At 36.5% G+C, this 20531-nt stretch overlaps 6 protein-coding genes and 1 long non-coding RNA gene across 8 annotated transcripts; 4 read left to right on the forward strand and 3 right to left on the reverse strand.

The window, feature by feature from the left end:
- Positions 1-2049: 2049 nt before the first annotated feature.
- On the forward strand, positions 2050-3179 carry fd96Cb (forkhead domain 96Cb). The gene has a single exon (XM_017068175.4). The coding sequence runs from the start codon at positions 2158-2160 to the stop codon at positions 2983-2985; it is 828 nt and encodes a 275-aa protein (XP_016923664.4). The 5' UTR covers positions 2050-2157; the 3' UTR covers positions 2986-3179.
- A 1996-nt stretch (positions 3180-5175) lies between these two features.
- LOC139352831 (uncharacterized) lies at positions 5176-6197 on the reverse strand. The gene is made up of 2 exons (XR_011603926.1): positions 6014-6197; positions 5176-5950 (listed from the first exon to the last, which is right to left on the reverse strand). It is a non-coding gene; the product is annotated as an uncharacterized lncRNA (long non-coding RNA).
- LOC108005054 (alpha/beta hydrolase domain-containing protein 17B) lies at positions 5491-7696 on the forward strand. Of its 2 annotated transcripts, XR_011603925.1 has the most exons (5): positions 5491-5950; positions 6014-6197; positions 6259-6391; positions 6703-6973; positions 7473-7696. XR_011603925.1 is itself a non-coding variant. In XM_070995468.1 (4 exons), the coding sequence occupies exons 1-4, from the start codon at positions 5491-5493 to the stop codon at positions 6784-6786; spliced, it is 861 nt and encodes a 286-aa protein (XP_070851569.1). In that variant the 3' UTR covers positions 6787-7303. The 2 variants fall into 2 exon arrangements, 1 of the variants encoding a protein (XP_070851569.1); XM_070995468.1 differs by lacking the exon at positions 7473-7696 and having other exon boundaries at positions 6703-7303.
- On the forward strand, positions 6800-9659 carry LOC118876779 (uncharacterized). Its single transcript, XM_065866640.2, has 2 exons — positions 6800-6862; positions 7529-9659. The coding sequence occupies exons 1-2, from the start codon at positions 6800-6802 to the stop codon at positions 9275-9277; spliced, it is 1812 nt and encodes a 603-aa protein (XP_065722712.2). The 3' UTR covers positions 9278-9659.
- Positions 9660-9876: 217 nt separating this feature from the next.
- Positions 9877-11225, forward strand: LOC136117135 (putative uncharacterized protein DDB_G0282133). The gene has a single exon (XM_065866527.2). It carries the CDS (start codon positions 10109-10111, stop codon positions 11174-11176), a length of 1068 nt encoding a protein of 355 aa, XP_065722599.2. The 5' UTR covers positions 9877-10108; the 3' UTR covers positions 11177-11225.
- LOC108005012 (uncharacterized) lies at positions 11193-16773 on the reverse strand. The gene is made up of 15 exons (XM_070995470.1): positions 16450-16773; positions 16250-16394; positions 16010-16192; positions 15738-15955; positions 15581-15681; positions 14667-15529; positions 13885-14605; positions 13693-13812; positions 13230-13639; positions 12851-13162; positions 12420-12797; positions 12116-12369; positions 11867-12055; positions 11539-11802; positions 11193-11482 (listed from the first exon to the last, which is right to left on the reverse strand). The coding sequence occupies exons 1-15, from the start codon at positions 16771-16773 to the stop codon at positions 11267-11269; spliced, it is 4698 nt and encodes a 1565-aa protein (XP_070851571.1). The 3' UTR covers positions 11193-11266.
- A 110-nt stretch (positions 16774-16883) lies between these two features.
- Nepl16 (Neprilysin-like 16) lies at positions 16884-20254 on the reverse strand. Its single transcript, XM_065866526.2, has 11 exons — positions 20098-20254; positions 19671-20028; positions 19140-19536; positions 18793-19085; positions 18570-18737; positions 18430-18513; positions 18094-18369; positions 17777-18033; positions 17661-17716; positions 17212-17596; positions 16884-17150 (listed from the first exon to the last, which is right to left on the reverse strand). Exons 2-11 carry the CDS (start codon positions 19911-19913, stop codon positions 17051-17053), a joined length of 2259 nt encoding a protein of 752 aa, XP_065722598.2. The 5' UTR covers positions 19914-20028; positions 20098-20254; the 3' UTR covers positions 16884-17050.
- Positions 20255-20531: the final 277 nt, after the last annotated feature.

Consider the following 20531-nt stretch of genomic DNA (forward strand, 5'->3'; position numbering starts at 1 on the left):
GGAAAGAAAGATATCGTTCTACTTTATGCACACACCTCTATTATCTCGTTAGCAGTCTGTCGGGATCTTTGAGTTAGTAGCGCACCGCTTGTGAGTTATTTTGTTCTGTTTTTTTTTATATTATTCACTTTGGACAATGTAAGTAACTTATTTTTATTGGTTGACTTAAGAAATTCAAAAGCTGTCGCTATTACATTATAATCTCTAGATCATTGAGGGTAAATATAAAATAAATTGTTTGACGACTAATTTGGATATAAATTACTTTTAACTTTGAAATGGATGATTTAAAAAACTAGTTGTATATAAATAAATTATTTGTGTTTATCTAATATAGCGCCCAAGTTAGGTGAGATCAACATAGGCAAGAACATTTTAAAAAATTTAATTTTTTGTGTGCAGATATTTTTTTTTCGGAGTGGAACAACACCACTTTTATAGATAACTTAAGACAAAAAAAGTTGTTAGTGCAATAAACGGAAGATCTTAAAAAAATGCCTTCCTTTCCGTCTTTCTTTGATTGGGTTTAAAAAATTGTTGCAATGAAATTTTGTACAATTTTACAAGCCAATGGTCTATTTTGCGCCGTTCATTCAATGATAATGGTTTTTGCAATTAATTGTTCTGGAAAGCATAGCACCATTTTATTTGTTTATGCTGAAAATACATTCTACAATCTCAGGTCTCTCTAATTTTGGTCAAATGTTAGTAATAGTACAGTAGACTAGAAATTTTTTTTTGTCCAAACATAATTATTTATAAAAACAATCTTCCTTTTGCGGGAAGCAGCTGCCACTTCAGCTACTCCATTTAAAAACTGATTGAATAAGAACTAAAAAAAATATTTTTTTCAGTTTTAAAAGAATAAAGAATAAGGTCTTTCCGAATGCGCAAGCAAATAGTTTAAAAAGTTTGATACAATCGGATGATTACAGTTTATAATATACAAGTAAAAATTAATAAATTTATTTTACTTGAAATAAATTATAATGATTCAATTTTTTAAGTTTAATGAAAATCAAACATTTTTTATAAAATCGATGTTGGCTAACATCTTTTTGAGAAAAAACAACTTTTTAACATTCCATATGACAGTCTGTTACAAGATAATATAAAGAACCATTTGATATCTACAATTTGTAATCCTACATTATCAAATTTATGGTTATAATAAATAGTCTAACAAATTCAGATTATTAAAAATCAGTTACATTTTACCTATTTCAAATTCGTAAGTTGTATTACTTCCTAGCAGACTTGAGTCAATTCTAAGTTATAAAATGTAAGAGTGTTAAATACATTTCTCATAGTTAGTTCTTTAAATCACCTTAATTTGTTCCTACTGATATGCTTAACTAAGGCTGGTCAACGTACATACACCATAAAGCAAATAGGGCTGTGCTTATAATTTATTTTTCAATTTCATACAAAAGCCAAAACAATTTAAATCATTTTATGAAGGGGAGTAATGCGATGGGAAGTGAAATACGAGCGTTTCCTTTATTATTTCATGTTCTGGCACGCCCACAATTCATATAAAATAAACAGGTATTGACAAAAGCTTGCAAATCAAGGACTTTCCCCTGCAATTGTGCTTTTACAGCACGCATGTACTATCTCTCACCGAAAATTGAAAATGGCGAAGGGAAAAAATGGGGCCTCGTTTGCCGTTGCCTTGTCGCTGGGACAAAACGCTTTTCCGCCACGCTCCTGGTGTTGAGCCACATATATTGTGGGGGTAATCGCGGGCCCGATGATTGGTTAAGACTCCCTGAGCAACCCATTCGGAAATTCGCCGTAAACAACACCTTCGCTTCCCATTGGTACACATTTCAGACAAGGACAACCAGATCTTATTACCTGTTTGGGAAACAATACCATAACAGACCAGACCAGACCGACTGCCTTCTCCCTCGGAATACTGGATATACCACCGGGTGGGTACCGCATACCCGGCATGGGTATGTATGCGAGAGAACTCTCCTCTCCGATCCGGTCTTGCTCTTTTCGAGCTGCCAGTTCCATAAAACATGAAGTTTTGCTGCCCCTCGTATTAGTCTTAACGCTGCTGCCGCCGAGAAAACATCGCTCTAAATATTGAAAAGGAATTGTGTGCGGACGACGGACGGATTGTGTGAAATTTTAAACGACTTTGCAATGCCACGCCCATTGAAAATGACCTACGGTGATCAGAAGCCCCCATACTCGTACATATCGTTAACGGCCATGGCCATTATACATTCTCCGCAACGATTGCTGCCGCTCAGTGAGATATATCGATTTATTATGGAGCAGTTTCCCTATTACCGGAAGAACACGCAAAAATGGCAAAACTCATTGCGGCACAATCTGAGTTTCAACGATTGTTTTATAAAAGTGCCACGGAATGTGACGAAGGCCGGCAAAGGATCATACTGGACCCTCCATCCGATGGCCTTCGATATGTTCGAAAATGGAAGTCTGCTGAGGAGGCGAAAGCGTTTCCGCGTCAAACAACTCGAAAAGGATATATCAAACTGGAAATTTGCCGCCGCCAATACAGAGATGGTATCCCATTACCTGGACGACCAGCTATCGCAGATGGCTTTTGCCGATCCGTCGCGGAATGGTCATATGCCCAACAACTTTGATCTCGGAAGTCCATCTGCTGTCCAAATGTCACCTTATAAGGGTATTCCGCCGATCCTTCCGTCGACTTTAACTCAACTTCCTGTGCGGCCAAAGCGTGCTTTTACCATCGAGAGTCTGATAGCTCCGGATCCTACTAGTACGGCAAGTGAGGGACCTGTGCACATGGATTACGGGGTTCCAGATGCCGACGCGTTGAAAAAGCCGCCGTTCAATTTGCCATTTAATTTTAACGAACTCGCCGCGCAGTATCACATGTACTTTCCAAGTTTTCTATACAACAGCCAATTTGGCAATATACCTTGCTACCAGAAAACACCGCCGCTTTTTCATAACGACCCGTTGCCGGTCTTTTAAAAGTTATAGTTATCCGTAGAGTTAAATATTGCTACATATATGTATCTAAAACATACTCATTAGTGGTCCTATTATTATAATTTTATGTTATTTACTTGTGTACTCATTTTATTTAAACAAAACTGTATTGTAACCAGTTGAATTTAGACGATCTCTAAAGTCAATAAAGAACTGCCCATACCGTATTAAATGTTTGTTTTTAGGGTAAAATAATGAGGTCTTGTTGTCAAACTGACGTATTCGTTATTGCATTTAGTAAGCTCTATTATTTTAGGTAGCCGTCAAAGGAATGTGTAAAAAACAATAAAAACTATGTATCTCAGTCGTGAAGCTAAAACACTGTGCATTTTGCAGCTCCCTACCTTCACATGGTATACCTAATCTATTGTTTGCTTCCTTAGATAATTATAGCTCGAAAACAAACTACAGGTTGTAAATACATAAATATACCTCGATTAATTCGATTACAGGTCGAAAATAGGTCCGCAATGGTTAACTTGCCTTCCTACCTTGTTTTGCAAATCATTTGCATCTTACACATGCACACACGTATTCGAATTGCTTTTGTTTCCATTAGCTGTCAATCATCCTTACATATGTTTGACTTCAACCCTAGTTGGAATACTTCGCTCTCGTTACCATCCACGTCCACATACATGGTAAAATACACATCCAGAGGAAGGAAACGTGGGGCTATCGGTCGATACGGCGCGGAGTGAAGTTTGTAATGTCTTACAAGAAAGGAGACCTAGACTTGGAAACAGAATTTCAAAATACCCTAGTGAAGGGAATGTTTATTTGCAATGTTATCATATTATGATAAAATATATCTGATCATCCAAGGTAAGATCACTTGGTTCTGAAATTGAGCACTCAATGGAAGGCATCATTTTCTTGAATGGTATTTGTATTAGACATTAACTTTTTTGAGACAGCAGTAAATAAAAAAGTATGTACAATGAATTAAAGTCTTCCTACCAAATTCAATGGGATGTCTAACGAACGTCAGTACAAAATCCAGCCCTCTTTGGTTGGAAAAGATTTCTTCTAATCCGGCTTGACTCTGAAATGCCTTCAGAGACACCTTGGTATAAGCTACTTAATTGTTACGGCAAGTTACAAAAAATTGTTTACATATAATAGAATTTATAAAACCTGTCTGATCAAATATCACAGAAGGATGAAATTTACATACCTTTTCCTGCACACAGGAATTCGACAATGTCTAATGCGAAACCAAGGTTCTCCTCCAGAGTGCCCCATTCAATTTCAGGTGAAATCCACTATCAGGAGATTTATTATTTCATACTCCTTCCAATTGGAGAAGAATCTTATTGTTTCAGGGTATGTTATCCACGTGTTATTGTCCTTCGAAGTTACAGCCTTTCTTGGCTGAATTTTATTTGAATCTATTGAAAAACAGAAATCATTTTGCAAACATCCTTACATGCATACATACACACATACGCTAGTACATAATGTACATATGCATATTCAATGGTTCTTACTCGGTTTCTGGAAGGTTTGTATCCCAGAGTATCACAGATAGAAACGGCTAAGATCCTTTTTGAGAATTCGCATCCTATGAAGAGGCCCGCATCGACAAATAATTGTAATTATAAACAAACATTTCGCAGAATTAACAAGCTTCTGATCCTCGAAAAATCAGAGACAATTTTTTTGCATATCGACAGTCGATAGACAACCAAAACTAATTGAGCCGTTCAGCTAGTTCCCTGTTGAAAACATTGGAACTTGAAACACAATTAATTAAGTTGGAATGTTTCGCCTTCCCTTTTTATTATGTTTATAATTTCGATAATGATTCAAAGTTGTTGGCACATTTTATATTATTAAACATTATAAAAATGGTACATTTATGACTCAAGATAAGTGTTTTTTAAGTACTTAACATAAAATGTATTTAAAAAATTAAGGCAGTATTATAATTTGAAACATATTTTAAATGTACTTATTTATTAGAAGTCTTATTATCCATATTATATGATATATTGCAAACTTTTCCCTCTGTTTCAATTTCATTTTGTTCCCTGAAAAAAGCCAGCCCATATGCTGTCATTTTGTACTAGCTCGCACGCGGCCACACTTAAAATACCGAAAGTGCCGTTGTTTTTTAGGGCGTTTTAGCCACCTTACTTCTTTGTGGTTGTTTGCCTATCTACATTGCCATTTTGTAAATGTGAGTGTACCAAATTTCAGTAAGACAATTTAGCCATTAAACGTTCCGTTCGATTATGTTGGATCTTGTGTGCGAACGCAAAATGTTATGTTTGTCTCGTCGCGCCGTCGCCTAGCCCCACAAGTTGCGAGCACACGGATAGATGAGATATAGACGCGAATAGCCCCGACCCGAAGTCTGAGCCCAAAACTCCGTTAGTCCTTTGTTGATGATTGATGGTAATCGTGCATTGTAGAAAGGAAATCAAAGAAATCGTTAGCATTCCGTAGAGGCATTACACTACTCGAACCAGCCACGGTGCGAGCATGTTCAGTATCAGCGAGCTCTGTTGCATGTTTTGCTGCCCCCCATGTCCGGGTCCCATTGCGGCCAAGTTGGCCTTCCAGCCACCGGAACCCACATACAAATTGACTCCGGCGGACGACACCAACATCCGCTACAACCTGCAGCTGTTCGACCGAGCTGAGTGGCAGTACTCGGAGCGGGAGAAGTCCAAGGTGGAGGCCTTCTTCACACGCACCTCGCGTGGCAACCTGATCACCTGCATCTATGTCAGGTGCAGCAAGAACGCCAAGTACACGCTGCTCTTCTCCCACGGGAATGCCGTTGATCTGGGCCAGATGAGCAGCTTCTACCTGACCCTGGGCTCCCAGATCAATTGCAACATCTTTGGCTACGATTACTCCGGCTATGGGATGAGTGGCGGCAAGCCCTCGGAGAAGAATCTGTATGCGGATATAGAGGCAGCCTGGCAGGCGATGCGAACTAGGTGAGTACTTCATGGGTTACCTCGTGTATTTCGCTGCTCTAACCCTTTGATGTTCAAACCCAGATTCAACATCAGCCCGGAGACGATCATATTGTATGGTCAGAGCATTGGCACTGTGCCCACTGTGGACCTGGCATCGCGACACGAAGTCGGCGCTGTGATACTCCACTCTCCACTGATGTCCGGACTAAGGGTCGTCTTTCGGAACACAAAGAGAACCTGGTTCTTTGACGCCTTCCCCAGGTAAGTGGACTCATTAATATGCGATCACCCCCAATTCTGATCTTATCGGATTTCCGCGCAGCATTGATAAGGTGGCTAAGGTGAAGGCTCCCGTTCTGGTTATCCACGGCACCGACGACGAGGTCATCGACTTCTCCCATGGCATCGGAATCTACGAGCGGTGTCCTAAGACTGTCGAGCCGTTTTGGGTGGAGGTAATTACCTGTATTTATCTATTCTTGATTGATTACCTGCTTAAAGCAGGTTATTGCATTCGTTATTGAGCTCTCTGTAACCAGAATAATGATTGTTATTAATTATAATAGTCTGGCATTTCCAATGAAATCGATTGAGTGTCTCGTATCGATCTCAACGCTTTTCATAAACATTGAATAGAACAGTGGGATCACATCATTGCAATATTATACTTTACTTTAATCAGATCTACTGTAGCAATAGTTTTGATATGTTTATTTACAATTGTGACTTTAAACTCAGTTTAATATATCGTAAACATTACTTTCAGGGTGCCGGGCACAATGACGTTGAGCTGCATCCACATTATTACGAGCGACTGCGCAAGTTTCTTTCGGTGGAACTTGTCAAATGACAATTAAAGAATAATGTCGACGGCGGCGTTAGTGACACTACATCGGGTGTTGTATCCAATTCAAACCCAGCTGCAGGTAGTGCGTCCCTAAGTTCAAAACACCCGAATCCAAATCCTGCCCCTGCCGCAGGAAGCGAAGCAAGTAAAAAAAATGTGGAAACAAATAACAAACGGAATGAAAACGATGGTTTGTAATAGATCATAAATATGGCAATGTTATTATTTATCTAGCTCACATCAATACATTCGAGAATTGCATTTTTACAAAGATTATATTTAACTAGTTGTCAGGAGTTTTGCACCACGATCCCCATATTTACAGCATTGTGATCCTGGTCCCCGTATTAATTTAATAAGCATAGGTCATATCATCTAATAACTAATAATATTGGTAGAACAATCAATCAAATAACCACATTTGGTTCAAAAATGAACTTTTAGCAATACGCTTCAGTAATATGGTTTTAATATGTAAGGACAAAAAGTTTGAATAAAGCAATTTTTTGATACTTTGAAAGTGAACCGTCTTCTATTGCTACAATTTTAAAACACTTTATAGTTTGGCTTGTTTGCTTTTTAACAAGAATAATGAAACATTTTTTACGATTCATATTTTTCAAATTTTTTCTCTTATTGCGTTTTGGTTACTTGAGTATATCTAATGAGTGTGTTCGGTCTTTTTACAGGTGCCTCAAATTCCAGCCAGAGCTCTACTAAAGCTCTCGAGCAGAAGTTTCTTTAGCAAAAACAGTCGGGCTCGTATTCAAAAGCCCAACCCTTCTCACCACAGCTCCCGAACAGGGAGTTATCAAGCAAATCGTGCGGAAACAGACATAACAAACAAAATAGAAAAGACGACCCACCATTAACCGATACGAAGTCAAACGGCTTTTTTGTCTCTCGATTAAAACAACCAAATATTGCTCCAACACTTCCAGTACTCTCTCCACATTCACCAATGAATGCTAATTTATATCTAAATAGCCAGCATACCCAACTTTCCGGTCGATATTTAAATAACAAAGTGTCGCAGCAAATCGATACTGATAGTATAAAAAGAGTGGCATCTAACAGATCTCTTAAGGACAGTCAAAACGTCTTATCCATTTCATCAACCATCATATGCAACTGTGAGAAAGTCCACAAACCCAATGGATCTGATTCGGAAACGAACGAGGAAATCAAAATCAAATTAAATTCAGATACTGGCAGCAAGCTGGCTACTGTTAGCAAATTCAAAGACCCTAAACTATCTATAACGACGGAGAAAAACGCATTAGATAATTCAACCCAGGGGTGCTTGCAATTGAAAAGTTCGATTGGAAAGGATAAAAGAGCCCTGTCTCCGAGACTGACATTGCATAAAAGTGGCTTTCAACAGGCCATCATTATTTCCGATGAAAGCGAAATCACAAAATCACCACGACTAGACTCCCAAAAAACGAGGCAGCTTTCCAGTAATTCAGACAATCAATTTTATCGCCAGCTTACTCATAAAATTAGCAAATCGGAGCAAACTTCCCCAAACAACGTTGAGATAGATAAAGCAAACTTTCTTTATGATACGAACAATAGGAGTACGGGCTGCTTGGTGTATCCCTCGGATCCATGGATAAAGAATTCACACATTAAGAACAGCTTGTCACCGAAAGCGGAAAAGTATTTAAACATGCATCACACCATCGATCCGTGGGTCAAACGGCAAACGGATATCACTGTCGAGGTTTCGCGGCTTCCCAAGAAAAATATCTATCGTGAAAAATCCCTTTCTTCCATAAACAATAAACTTATTTCGACCAGAACTGAGAAATCAAAATTTGAAAAACCGCCGTTAAAGCATTCAAAAACCGAGCTTGATGATGATCAAGTCTTCTTAAATGAACCAGGTCTGCTTTTTGCTCCATTTTCTCCACAATATCGTAATACATCGCATAAAATTTGGTCCCTCGACCAACCTTCTAACGATCTTAAAGGAAACATTCAAAGCAAGTCTGCTAGTTTTTTACCGGATAAAGTCAAGGAGACTTCCAGTCCATTGCCGAACCATGTTAGAAAATCTGTATATCAAAATAATAGTAACTTGCTTTGTCCAAACGATCAAGCGAGATCATTGCTTCAAGTAGAAAAATTGCATTCTAGACATAGTTCTTTGTCGATTCCAACTCAATCAAAAGAGGAACTTCCTCTCAACATCCGTCGACTGTCCGAGCAGATTCGTGAACCGCCTTTAGAGAAGAACATTTCTCTTTCTCTCAGCGATCGTAACGTTAATAATATTCCGACATCTGATGGCGTGGATGAGACTCACTTGGTTGGCCCTCACAGGACAGATAATCTTCAAGTGAGTAGAGATGCCGCTGTGCAGAGTACAGGTCGCCTTGAAGACTTTGTCTCCCTTAAACGAGTCCCCAAAGATTCCGCAACTGTTAATAATGTAAACCCCTTTACAAGTACTTATAAGCCTGATCCACTTTTAGAAACCACCTGTTAAACCCATTCGCTAGGAAGCCGAAAGCCGATATTAAAGTGTCTCTGCATAGCTCATTCATAGGTCATGAAAATATACAAAATATAAAACCACAAGAACATATATGTCTTATATATCAATCGAATCTAAATATGAATAATAACAAAAAGTAATAAAACTATTTTTAGTAGTACTTTAAGTTTGAAATTTTTACAGTGATTTTGCATTTATATTAAGTAACACGATAATGCCCTGCCAACAATGGGGCTGAGTTCTAGGCTTAACTACATTCGCAAGCATATATATGTGTGTAATAGTGTATTTTTTCCTCATTTTATTGTCATTTACATATTTGTTGTAATACATTTTATAGTAATAAAATCTTTATAAAGAGCTAAGTAAAGAATCTATTATTTGTTGGCTTGTTTTGGGGTGTGTTCTTACATTATTTGTATATCCCCAGCGGAGGCCAACGGAGCTCCTTGAGTTGTGATAAAATTACGAATAAATAAACAACACTTTCACTAAACATTACATAACCCAAACAAAAGCACCTATTTTTATACCCTTCCAGGGGAGAGTCTTAAAATTTTGAAAAGCACAGAAGGCAGCATTTTTAGAGCAATCAACGAAAGAGTGTCAAATTTTAAAGATCCCACGCAAATCACGCCTCTATTAACGTTGACACCATAATTGCATTCGAATTGCCTTTCACCAAAAAATAAATAAATTAGGCTTGCTTGGATTAAGTCCAAAGTTGGGATTCATGGATATTACCCAAGCAATTCAGAAAGTGTTTATGTAATCCGGATTCCATATAAAGTCTCATACGCAGCGGATAAAAGACAGTTGTTGATGGTCTTTTGTGATATACATTTACCCACTAATGAAAAAATGTTGGGCTTAAGAGTGTTTTTTGTGTCTAATATTGTATTACTTGGGAGTTTCCATGGAAAGTGTGCGGTCGTGAAAAACGATAATACACTTATTTCAACAGATGATGGTGTAAAAAATGCCCTAATTGAAGCTCAGTCAATTGGAAGAATTGTAAACCGCATAAGTAACAAGGAAATTAATCCAAACCCCTCGCCACCAGCTAGTTATGTTGGTGATATCACGCGTACATCCAATACTGATCAGGAATACCCTTGCCCACACGCTTCATCTGATATACCTAAAATTAATGCTGCTGTAGAGCCAAAAATCAATGAAAACTTATCAGTAACGCGAACAGAGTTCGGTTCCCAAATAAACAGTCACTCAACATATTCCTCTGATTTTCAATTGCAAATACAGAACACACGACCAGTTCAACACATTCATTACCATTATCTTGTCCCCAATACCACTCCAAAGCCGACAGTAAATTATGTATCTCAAACTGACTCCAACGCCTACAATGTAAATTCCGAAACAAACCATTATTCGTCTGTGGACTCGCAGCCTTCACATATCAATGGAAATAATCTGCTGTATACCAATCGAGAAGTTAACCCTTTATATTCAGCTGTGGACAATAGCGGATATCTCCACGATTCCCCGGACGAGCACCAGGGTCAGGCATCTGAAAATACATCGGTGTACGAATTTAGAGATCCAGGCGAGATTTTAATAGATGAAACTCAACAGCTTACCGCTACACTGAAAGCAAATACGGAAACACCAAGCCAAAACCAGCCAGTGGATACAGTCAGCCCAAGTCCAAATCCACCGGAAGTGTACTTTATTAAATATTATGATAATGGAAGCAACCAAACAACCATCTCACCTGAGTCACAGAAATTAAGTGATTCCTCGAATGAGGTATCAGACGGAAGTGGCTTAATAGACATCAGAGCAGGCATTGATGAAATTCTGGATAGTCAATTAAAATCAACCACTCCATATAATGAGCATTCTGAGTACAACGTAGCCATAAATTAGCAGACAGTTATCAATGTAAACTATTAAAATTTAATAAAACAAACATAAATTATGAACATATTTAGAAACATTACTTATAATATTAATTCCTTAAGACTGATTAGCTTTTAATTGTTCCTGTTGCGTTGCGAGTTTTACAAACGAATTCTCCAATTGGGTGCAATGGTCGATGTTAATGCAAGGCACATTTAATGGAGGAACCACTGAGAGGTCAGCTGCTTTATATACCTCCATTTTATCAGCATATATCTTAGAGAACTCATTTGAGTGGATATATTGAGGCTTTGGCAGTCTCCTAACTTCATTCTAAGCAATTATTTTAAAACTTAGTATTTTGAATATTTTAGAATATTGATAAATACCTCTTCTGAGATTCCTACAAACTGAGATAGTGGAATATAGCTCATAAATTCATAGGTCGAGTTTGCAATTGGTAAAAAGAAACCTTTTATACAATATGGGTGATTTTCTGGGATGTCGATTACTCCGCCAACCGGCGAATTCATTGTCCTATAAGCAACCTGTGAGTTTTTAAGACTTTCCACTAACTCATCGGCTGCTATAGCATCGGCGTCACTTTCCATACTTTGCCTAATATTGTGGGCGGATTCTGGAACTTGACTCATCTGGAAGGAATAAAATCCATATTATATACCACAAATAATTTTAAAGCCTTAGAATCGAATATACCATTTTAGTCAGAGAGTGCTTGCTTTCTTCCAAAACTTCTAGAATGAACAAATGACTCTGCTCGTCATCTGATTTTTCATCTTTAAATAATCCGTTTTCATGGAGTGGAGCAAAGGCGAGAACTAAATTATTGTGTAGGGTTTTATCTTGGCCACCATGGAGTCGACAACTTGAACTTGACTCCTTTTTCTAAAAAACAAGGAGGAATAATAATTTTGGCAAGGTTTACATACATTATGTAATAATTACATCACAAGAACAATCAGGATTATCTCCAGATTCAGAGGTACAATCCCAATCGTAGCTAGCTTCTCTTAGGTCTTTATCCTTGGGTCGGAAGAACTTACACCAGCATGCAAAGGGAAATATTATGAAGAAGAAACAGTTAACTAAAAATATCCTTATCGAGGAAGTGCATTCATAATTCCTTCCCGGTTGAACTGTGTCAAATCCACACCGACCAATGCTTTGAATACAGATTCCTAAGATCGCCTTTAAAACTCCTATGGAAAAGGGATAATTTCTAAATCTTTATATCTTGTATTATTCTTACCCAATAAAAATAGTAATGTCAAAACAAGCAATGTAATGGCTATAATTTTACAAGTAAGATCACAAGTTATCTCTTCATTCCGTTCACTTATTATATCTTTGATGCAGACATCATTTTGTTCGTTACCAGGTGGACAATTGTAAATAAGGCCAGCCTCTTTTTCCGACTTGGGATCCATTCTTTCACAAGCATTATAGTTAATAAAAGTTTCCAACTTTCCGATGCAATGACATCGACATCGCCAAACACAAAAGCACCTTGCGTGGCATTTAACGTCCATGGATCTTTTTGCAACAACTCCTACTTTTAGGTCATCTTGTTTAAGTATCTCATCATCCGATTCCTCGTTATCTTTAAATACGTTGGCCTTAACCACCACTGAAAATGTTTTGAAAAATAACAAAAGAGCTGAACAAGCTTTCAAAACTTACCATCACAACTAAATTTAGTATTTTTTCTAGTGTTTACTATTAGGGGCATTAAAAAGGTTACGGTTTGACCGATATCCGGTTGTAACAGTCTTCTGGCACTAGTAGCTAATGAGGCACTACTTGATACTTTACAATTGCACACATATACGGAAAATTCCTGCGCTTCAAATCCTTTGTTGATTACATCAATAGAAACTTGAAGCGCATCCTTTGTCGTTGCGTCGGTAATAATTCTTGATATCTTAACTAAGTGCCTATTTCGCATAACAAGAGCATTTTCTCGAAAAGGTATCTTGACTTTTATGCTAAATTCTAAATAAAATATGTAGAGGTCTAAGCATACAAATTTCTTAAAATAAAACTAAGAAATGACTATCACCTGGCACTTTTTCTTCCCGAATATTTAGGCAAAGATGTTTGTCTTTATGCGGACAATTCTCTAGTGCGTTCATAGAAACTGGAAGGTATCCTAATCCATCAATGCTTCTAGTTGATAAACCTCCTTTTTTTGCCGCCTTTTCCATGTTTAAATTTATAATGTTTTTTATTTCCCGAATTGATATGTCCTTACTCGAAGTATCAACTAAAACACTATTACCAATGTTACTCCGCAATTCTTTTAAGATATTGGCATGCCTTTTTTTAGCATATCCATTATCATTTGATTTTGGAATTATAAGTTTTCGATTTATAAAGCCTATTGATTTTTCCAAGCCAATCAAATCGACATGCGAATTAAAAACTGCTGATAGATCTTTGTTGGCGAATATTCCTGATACACTATCAAGCCTGAAAAAATGAATAAAAAAAGTAGTCAACTCAGTTGAAATTTCCTGACTTACGTAACTATTGGGACAACCCTCCACCAAGTGTTATGGCGCCTTCTAAAAACACGTAGCGTAGTGGTTAAAAACGGAACTGGATTTTTCATATTAAACACAGAATAGCTCAAGTCCTTTGCACTAATCATTTAAATTGGTTTAAAAGAAGAAAATAAAACTAAAACAGAAATATTAAACTATTTCCAATATTACCTTTCGTTTAAAGCTCTTGACAACTTAGAGGATTCACAATTGCACACGCTTGGATTAGTTATACATCCACAAGATGCAGAATCAAGATTTTCTTCAGTACATTTATTGCTTTTCTTGCAACTTTCACATGGTATCATATAATCCGGTAGTCTTTGTTCTTCATTTTCAGCTTTTATAGAATTGACTTCAGGTGGTAGACCACCAGGCAAGGGTTTTCCATCGGGCTTTTTGTTCTTACCGCCACAAGTATCGCAAGGGACGGCATCATTAAGTTTAGAGTCAATATCCTCAATTTTACTTCCAGCACTATTAGATTCGTCTGAAACACTACAATATCTTGTTCGAGGTTTTTCATCCTTCTTTTTATTTTTCCCCCCACACGTATCACATGGAATTTCACCATTATCGTCGATGTTTTTCAAGTTAAACATTTTTAGAGAGCTCAGAGCTTTTGGGTCGGTACCGTACTTCTGATCCAATTGAGAACCGTCACTTTTTTCTATATCTTCAACTTGAAGATTACTTCGCTTCATTCTTTTTAAATTTCTTGATCGGGCATTGGGCAACGATCTGTAAAAATTGTTCTTCGGGTAAGTTAAATATGGGTTTATAGCTTTGTATTGCTTTGAACCAAAATCTGAATATTTTTGACTATCTGGCATAAAATAATCTGAATTCAAATCCATTCGACTGTTAAAATTATTTTTTAAATCAAAGTTATCTGAAATATAAATTGTATAATTTTTCATTACACTATGATTTACCCAATAATTTAAACTCACTTGGCAATTTTTGCTTCATGTGGTGGTTTATTATAAAATCCAGACTATCGTCTCCAATGTTTTGTTGGGTCCATGAAAAGTCATTTATATCGTCCACAGGTAAATTTGAAAATTCGTAATTTTTATCTTGCGAAAATTCATTATTGCTGTACAGACTCTTCATAGGAGCATTAAAATTTAGATTATATTTGTCACTCCCGAAATCATTTGCAATGGGTGGACTATTGTCATAATTATTAGACTTATCCGCTTTAAAATTTAAATAATTGTTATCGGAAAGACTAAAAAAATTGTTTTCATTTTTTATTTCGTGTGTTAAATCATTTACTTTGGAAACACCATCGGCTGGGGTCCTTAAATTATAGAGTTTCCTTCTGGCGTCCGGTGGCAAATCATGGTCAATAGATATATCTTGAGATGACCCTTTAAAATATTTTTTATTATATTCCCTTTCATGGGGGTATTCGTTTACATCCGAAAGAGGCTTAAAATTAAAATTATGATTCTTACTTTCCGAAAATTTATTTACACTGGAAAGACCTAAACTAGAGGACTTTAAAGAATATTTTTCATTTTCAGTCTCTAACGGAAAATCATTTATATTTGGTTGACTTTTAACAGGGGTTTTAAAATTGTTTGTTTCATATTTCTTTTTGGCTGGAATATTATTCTTGTTACCTTCATGTGAAAGATCATTTAAATCGGAAAGACTATTACTAGGTGAATTATAATTATTATTTTTATAATCTTCCCTATATGAAAAATCATTCAAGACAGTCGAACTTTTTTTAGGTAATATATATTCGTTCTGAAATTTTTCATTAATCAGTTTCCTTCTTGATTCTTGCGCTAATCGATCATATCTAATAATAAAAAATTTTAAAATTTTTGTTGACTAAGATTTTAAAACTTACAAAAGGAAATCTGGAACTGTTTCATCCTCTGGTTTTTCGAATTTTGTGTACTTTTTATGAAGCTTGCCTTCAATATGTTGTTGCTCTATATTTTTTAATTCCTGAAATATGCCATTATTTTATCTTAAAAAACCAAGTATTTATAGCTTAAAGATACCTCATTTAAAAATCGAATATCACTATCGTCTAAAGTGTTGATATTTTTAGAATAATCTCTTGGTTTGCTTTCTATTTGATTATTTCTCGGTCGTTCATCAAGTTTCGGTTTTATATCATATTTTGGGTGCGACTTAAATGTGTTGCCCTGTCCATCAAAATTGTTATTTAGTATATCTTTGTTTACGTGGAAGAACTCCGTCGGAGCTTCTAGGTGGTCTGAAAAATTACTCAATTTTAACAAAAACGTAAAAATCGAAACTAAACATTCACCTTTTCGAGCAGTTGTATCCATTACTTGAACAAGCCCGAGGCTTGAAATGTCGTTTTGATGTTGATCGTTTATTTTGTTACGCCTTTGCCAAAATGGTGGAGGTTTATCTTGCTTTTCCTTACCGAAAAAGTTTGATAAAATTGATCCTCCTTTGGTATAGTCTGTAAACTTATTTCTTTTCACTAAAATAAAGGGGTAATTAACAAAAAACTCAAAAGAAGTACAAAATAGTGACTCACATCTTGATGCATTTCCAATCTCATGCCCTTTTATATTTGTTTCAAGGTGGTCCTCATTAGTTGTACACGATCCAGAACCATCAAGATCCGAAACCTCGCTGCCTTCTTTTAAAGGGCTCTTGGAAACTTTATTATGATTGATTGACTAAGGTTAAATTATAAATTTGCTGTTACTTAAAAATGTTGTTAAATGTACTGACTTTTACGAACTGAAGAGGGTACATTACAACGGGCTCGCCCCGGCTAAGCACTATTAAATAGGGAGATATTATTTTTGAAATTGTTCCTTTTGATGGATCGTAAACTTGATCGACCACCCAAAACTTTTCCGAGTTGTCCAAATCGAAGCTTGGGTTCATATGAATATTAACAATTAACTGCGTCTCGCATGATTTGTTTAAGGTATTTTTGGGACATTTGACGAGAATGGCATTCATATTATCGGGCATTTCACTTGTTGCTAAAGCAACGAATAGATAAATTATAATTCCACATGCTAAAATAGCAGATATTCGCTTTTCCATTTTATTGAAACTTGTAATTATTCCTTTTATTTTGATAACTAGCTAGCAGGCTAACTTGATCACATATTTATATACCATTTATAATTCCATATAGATGTAAAGTCTGAAGCTTTAAATATAAACCAACAATTTATTAACAGTATATTTATTTAAAATATACATTTTCATTTAAAATAAAAAACAATACTAATAGGTAAGTCTCTAGAGCTACAATATTTTTAAACTGTGTTTGGATCTTAGACAAAGTAAATAGTCGAAGGTGACGTTCAAATAATATTTAAAGCACATTGCAGGTTTTTTGTATATTGATCATAGATCCCGATGGACATTTGAAAACTTCAGTCGCACTCCCACCTTGGGCAACGAGCCAACCCAATCTAAAAATAGATTACATTTAAATAACACATAAAAGAAACAATAGTTTTTGGTATAACTCACATGTTATCAAACTCGGGAGCATTTGTATCGATACCCAAGTAGTTCGATTCAGCACATAGTTCCTGAGCCGAAACTAAAAAGAAGATTTGTGTCGGCGTTAAATTCAGGCCAGGTAGTCTTGCCATTCCTTTAATAGGACCGGTTAGGGAAAGCATTGAGTGGTATGAGATCTGCATTCCTCCTGAATGTATCAGAATATCCATTCGACTATAGTTCGAAAATATATTTACAGAATGTGGTACACAACGCATTGCCTTTTCGTCAAACGATTTTGTGATAGATCTTAAAATCTCTTTGGCAATGGAAACACCAACAGATGCGTAATGTAAATATGGAGGCAATACAGCATTGAAATACGGTATGAGTATGACAGATAATGGGACAACTGCAAGTATGTACGGAAATATTTTAGTTATTATTGAGCTATTGTACTTCAAAATTATACAGACCGATTGAATGGCTCAGCGTATCATAAAATATGGTTGACACAATAGGGTAAGCCCAACTTTAAAGGAAATAATATCGATTTAAAAATTGAATGCCAGTTAATTTTTAATAAACTTACGCATCATGCGAGCCTCCGTTCATGCTTATATCGTTTGGTTCCAGTTTGTTCTTCTTGTAAATCTCTAAAATGTTTTGAAACCAGCATTCTGCCGTTATATCCAAAGATTGAAGAGTCTTTAATAAGTCCGTAGTGTTTGAGAATCCTTCCCAGGTTTGCGACTGGATCTTTAATGCCGACAGTTTAACAAGGGCAGCTCCTTTCAAAGAAGGTGCTCTCTTTAAGTGTGCTTTCAGCGATTTAAAAATTATCTCCGCCTATAATATATATTTCAAAAAATAAATATTCGGATTAGCGTATGCTCAGAATATAATTACTCGTTTTGTGGTATCCTTTAAATCTTCCGATGAGTGTTGAGCAATGTATAAGGATGATGACAGCTCGGGTAGAGCCCACATTGTAGATCTGGTGCATACCTCAGGGCTTGGATAATCCCTTGGCAATATTTCTAAAGCGCTTAGCAATAGCAGTGAGTTATGTGCAACTCTAGTCGGGTACTTTGTAAGAAAATATTCTAAGGCTTTAAGATAATCACTATTCCTGACAACGATGGGTCCGCTCCAATTCTGTGGGATTAACAATGTCCAATTTAGCTAAAAAAAATATAAATTGTTTAATCTCGATTGGATTAGATATTTATTAATAACACTTACAACTGGATACAAGTCTTGTAGACTAGATACATTATATAAAACAGTACTATCCCAGAATCCACGGCGAGAGTGCTCGACTTGAAGCTGAAATTATGGGTCTCGTTATAAAACTCTGTTAAGGTTTAAAAAATTAATCTAACCTTGTTTAAGTCCTTAATGAATTCAAAAATAGTATCCTTCTCAGAAACTCTTTGAGCATATGACACAAAATAGGGTAGAAAATTTTCGATTAAATCGGCTAACAGTTTTGGTACCCCTTGTCGAATACGACTGGGCGGTGCTTTGGGGCTCATCCAACGTATTTTACGCTAAAAAAATCTTTTTATTATTTGGTATGTTTTTTGATAAAGTATTTAGATATACCTCAAGAATAGTTGAGGATGTACTAGGTCCACTAATAATGAGAAGAATGTGCGGTCTTCTTCCGTAGCTAAGATCATAATATAAGTCTACTAATGGGCTTGGACCAAGATCATATATTTTAGCTATCAAAGGTGCTATGCTCGACGGTCCCACTGAACCAACAGGTAGATATCCTCCTAAGGAATCGAATATCTTGTGCATAATAGTTGAGTTAGTTGTCTGCTGCAAGCAGCTTTCGAACAAATTGTGCAATATGTTAAAGCTACCGTTCATAATCTTGTTCTGGAAAAGATCTGTACAGAAAGAGATTTTTAAAGAATGAAGATAAAGGGTCTGAAAAACCTTACACAGCATTTGTGAATCGACGCTTTTCTGGGAGTTTCCCATCTCTATAAGATTTGTAATATTTTTATTCCGCGTGTTGCGCCAACAACTAAACTTCTTAAACTCTGTGCATGGGTCCTTGTTCCAATTTAGCCTGGCCTGAATGCTGGAAGCCACTGCCTCGCAAATGGGATCCGAGCATTCTGGAGGTGTTGAGACGGCGGGGGAACACCGATCTCCGTCCATATAACAATCTCTGGGCAGAGGTGAGGGAGCCGTGCTTATCAAGAACAAGATGGGCGATGCTACCAGCAGTGTGGTGACCAGTAAAGTTGCTGATGTGATGGCCATTTTGTGCACCGCTGCTGATGTTCGCAGCCAAATGCAGGGAGCACAGCATATCCATCCTATAATGCTGTTCTGCGATTGAAATATTTTTTAAATACTATTATTATTTTAAACTCATTTTAGGCCATAAAAATTGCTCATGCAGTTATAGTTATAATTATCATTAAAAAGTTGTGTAAAGTTATCTAGACTTAGGATTGTCTTACCTTATTATATCGGGTATTGAAATTTTCGATGTTTGCACTGTCAATCATTTCGATTTCATCGGATTTGCCAATTTGTTTGGAACCAACGGGCGTTTTGAAGGACAACTGTTTCTGGAGTAGGGAGGCGCTACTTCCGCCGGAGGGATTCGCGGTCGTAATAAGATTTCGACCATGACCGTTGTTGCCCAAGCCGGCAACGCCATTCTTTCGGAAAACATTACGTGCACTGGAATCAGCTGTCATTGTTTGGATTTGTTTCTGAAAATTTTATTACTTTCTTTGGACTCGTTCAAAGGCATAAGTATTCACTTATTTGCATATATTTGTACTGCGGGTGTTTGTGGATTGGTGATAAGCACTGCCAAAAAGTTCGAAAAATATATTTATTTATTGACGCGGAATTAATCAATACCAATTGTTTGCTCACCGAACATTTGTCTCCAGGATCTATTTACACGGATGAGCTGTATACTCGATTAAACGACGAATGCGTCATGGTACTTCTTATAATCAAGGGATTAAATATATTATTTGCCCTAGCAATAATTTAACAATAAATTCACTTTTCTGCCAAAAAAGGAAATGGAACGAAATGACCAGGCAGAAAGTTATTCTCTAAAAAGCTCCAGCAAAAGCTTTAGCATGTTGGGTTCCTGTAAAAGCTTTTCCATATTTGTGAGTCCATTTTATTTTTAGTAGGCACCATATGAGGAAAAAATAAAAAAAATTCAATGCTCCATACTATAACACAACACAAACCAAATTCTTACCACAATACCTATAAAACGTTGCCACATGTAATTGTTGTATAAACTTTATTGTGATGGTCAATCCTTATTGTATATAAATTTTACAAAATAA

Source organism: Drosophila suzukii, chromosome 3, assembly GCF_043229965.1.
Source record: "Drosophila suzukii chromosome 3, CBGP_Dsuzu_IsoJpt1.0, whole genome shotgun sequence".
NCBI classification, from domain to species: Eukaryota; Metazoa; Arthropoda; class Insecta; order Diptera; family Drosophilidae; genus Drosophila; species Drosophila suzukii.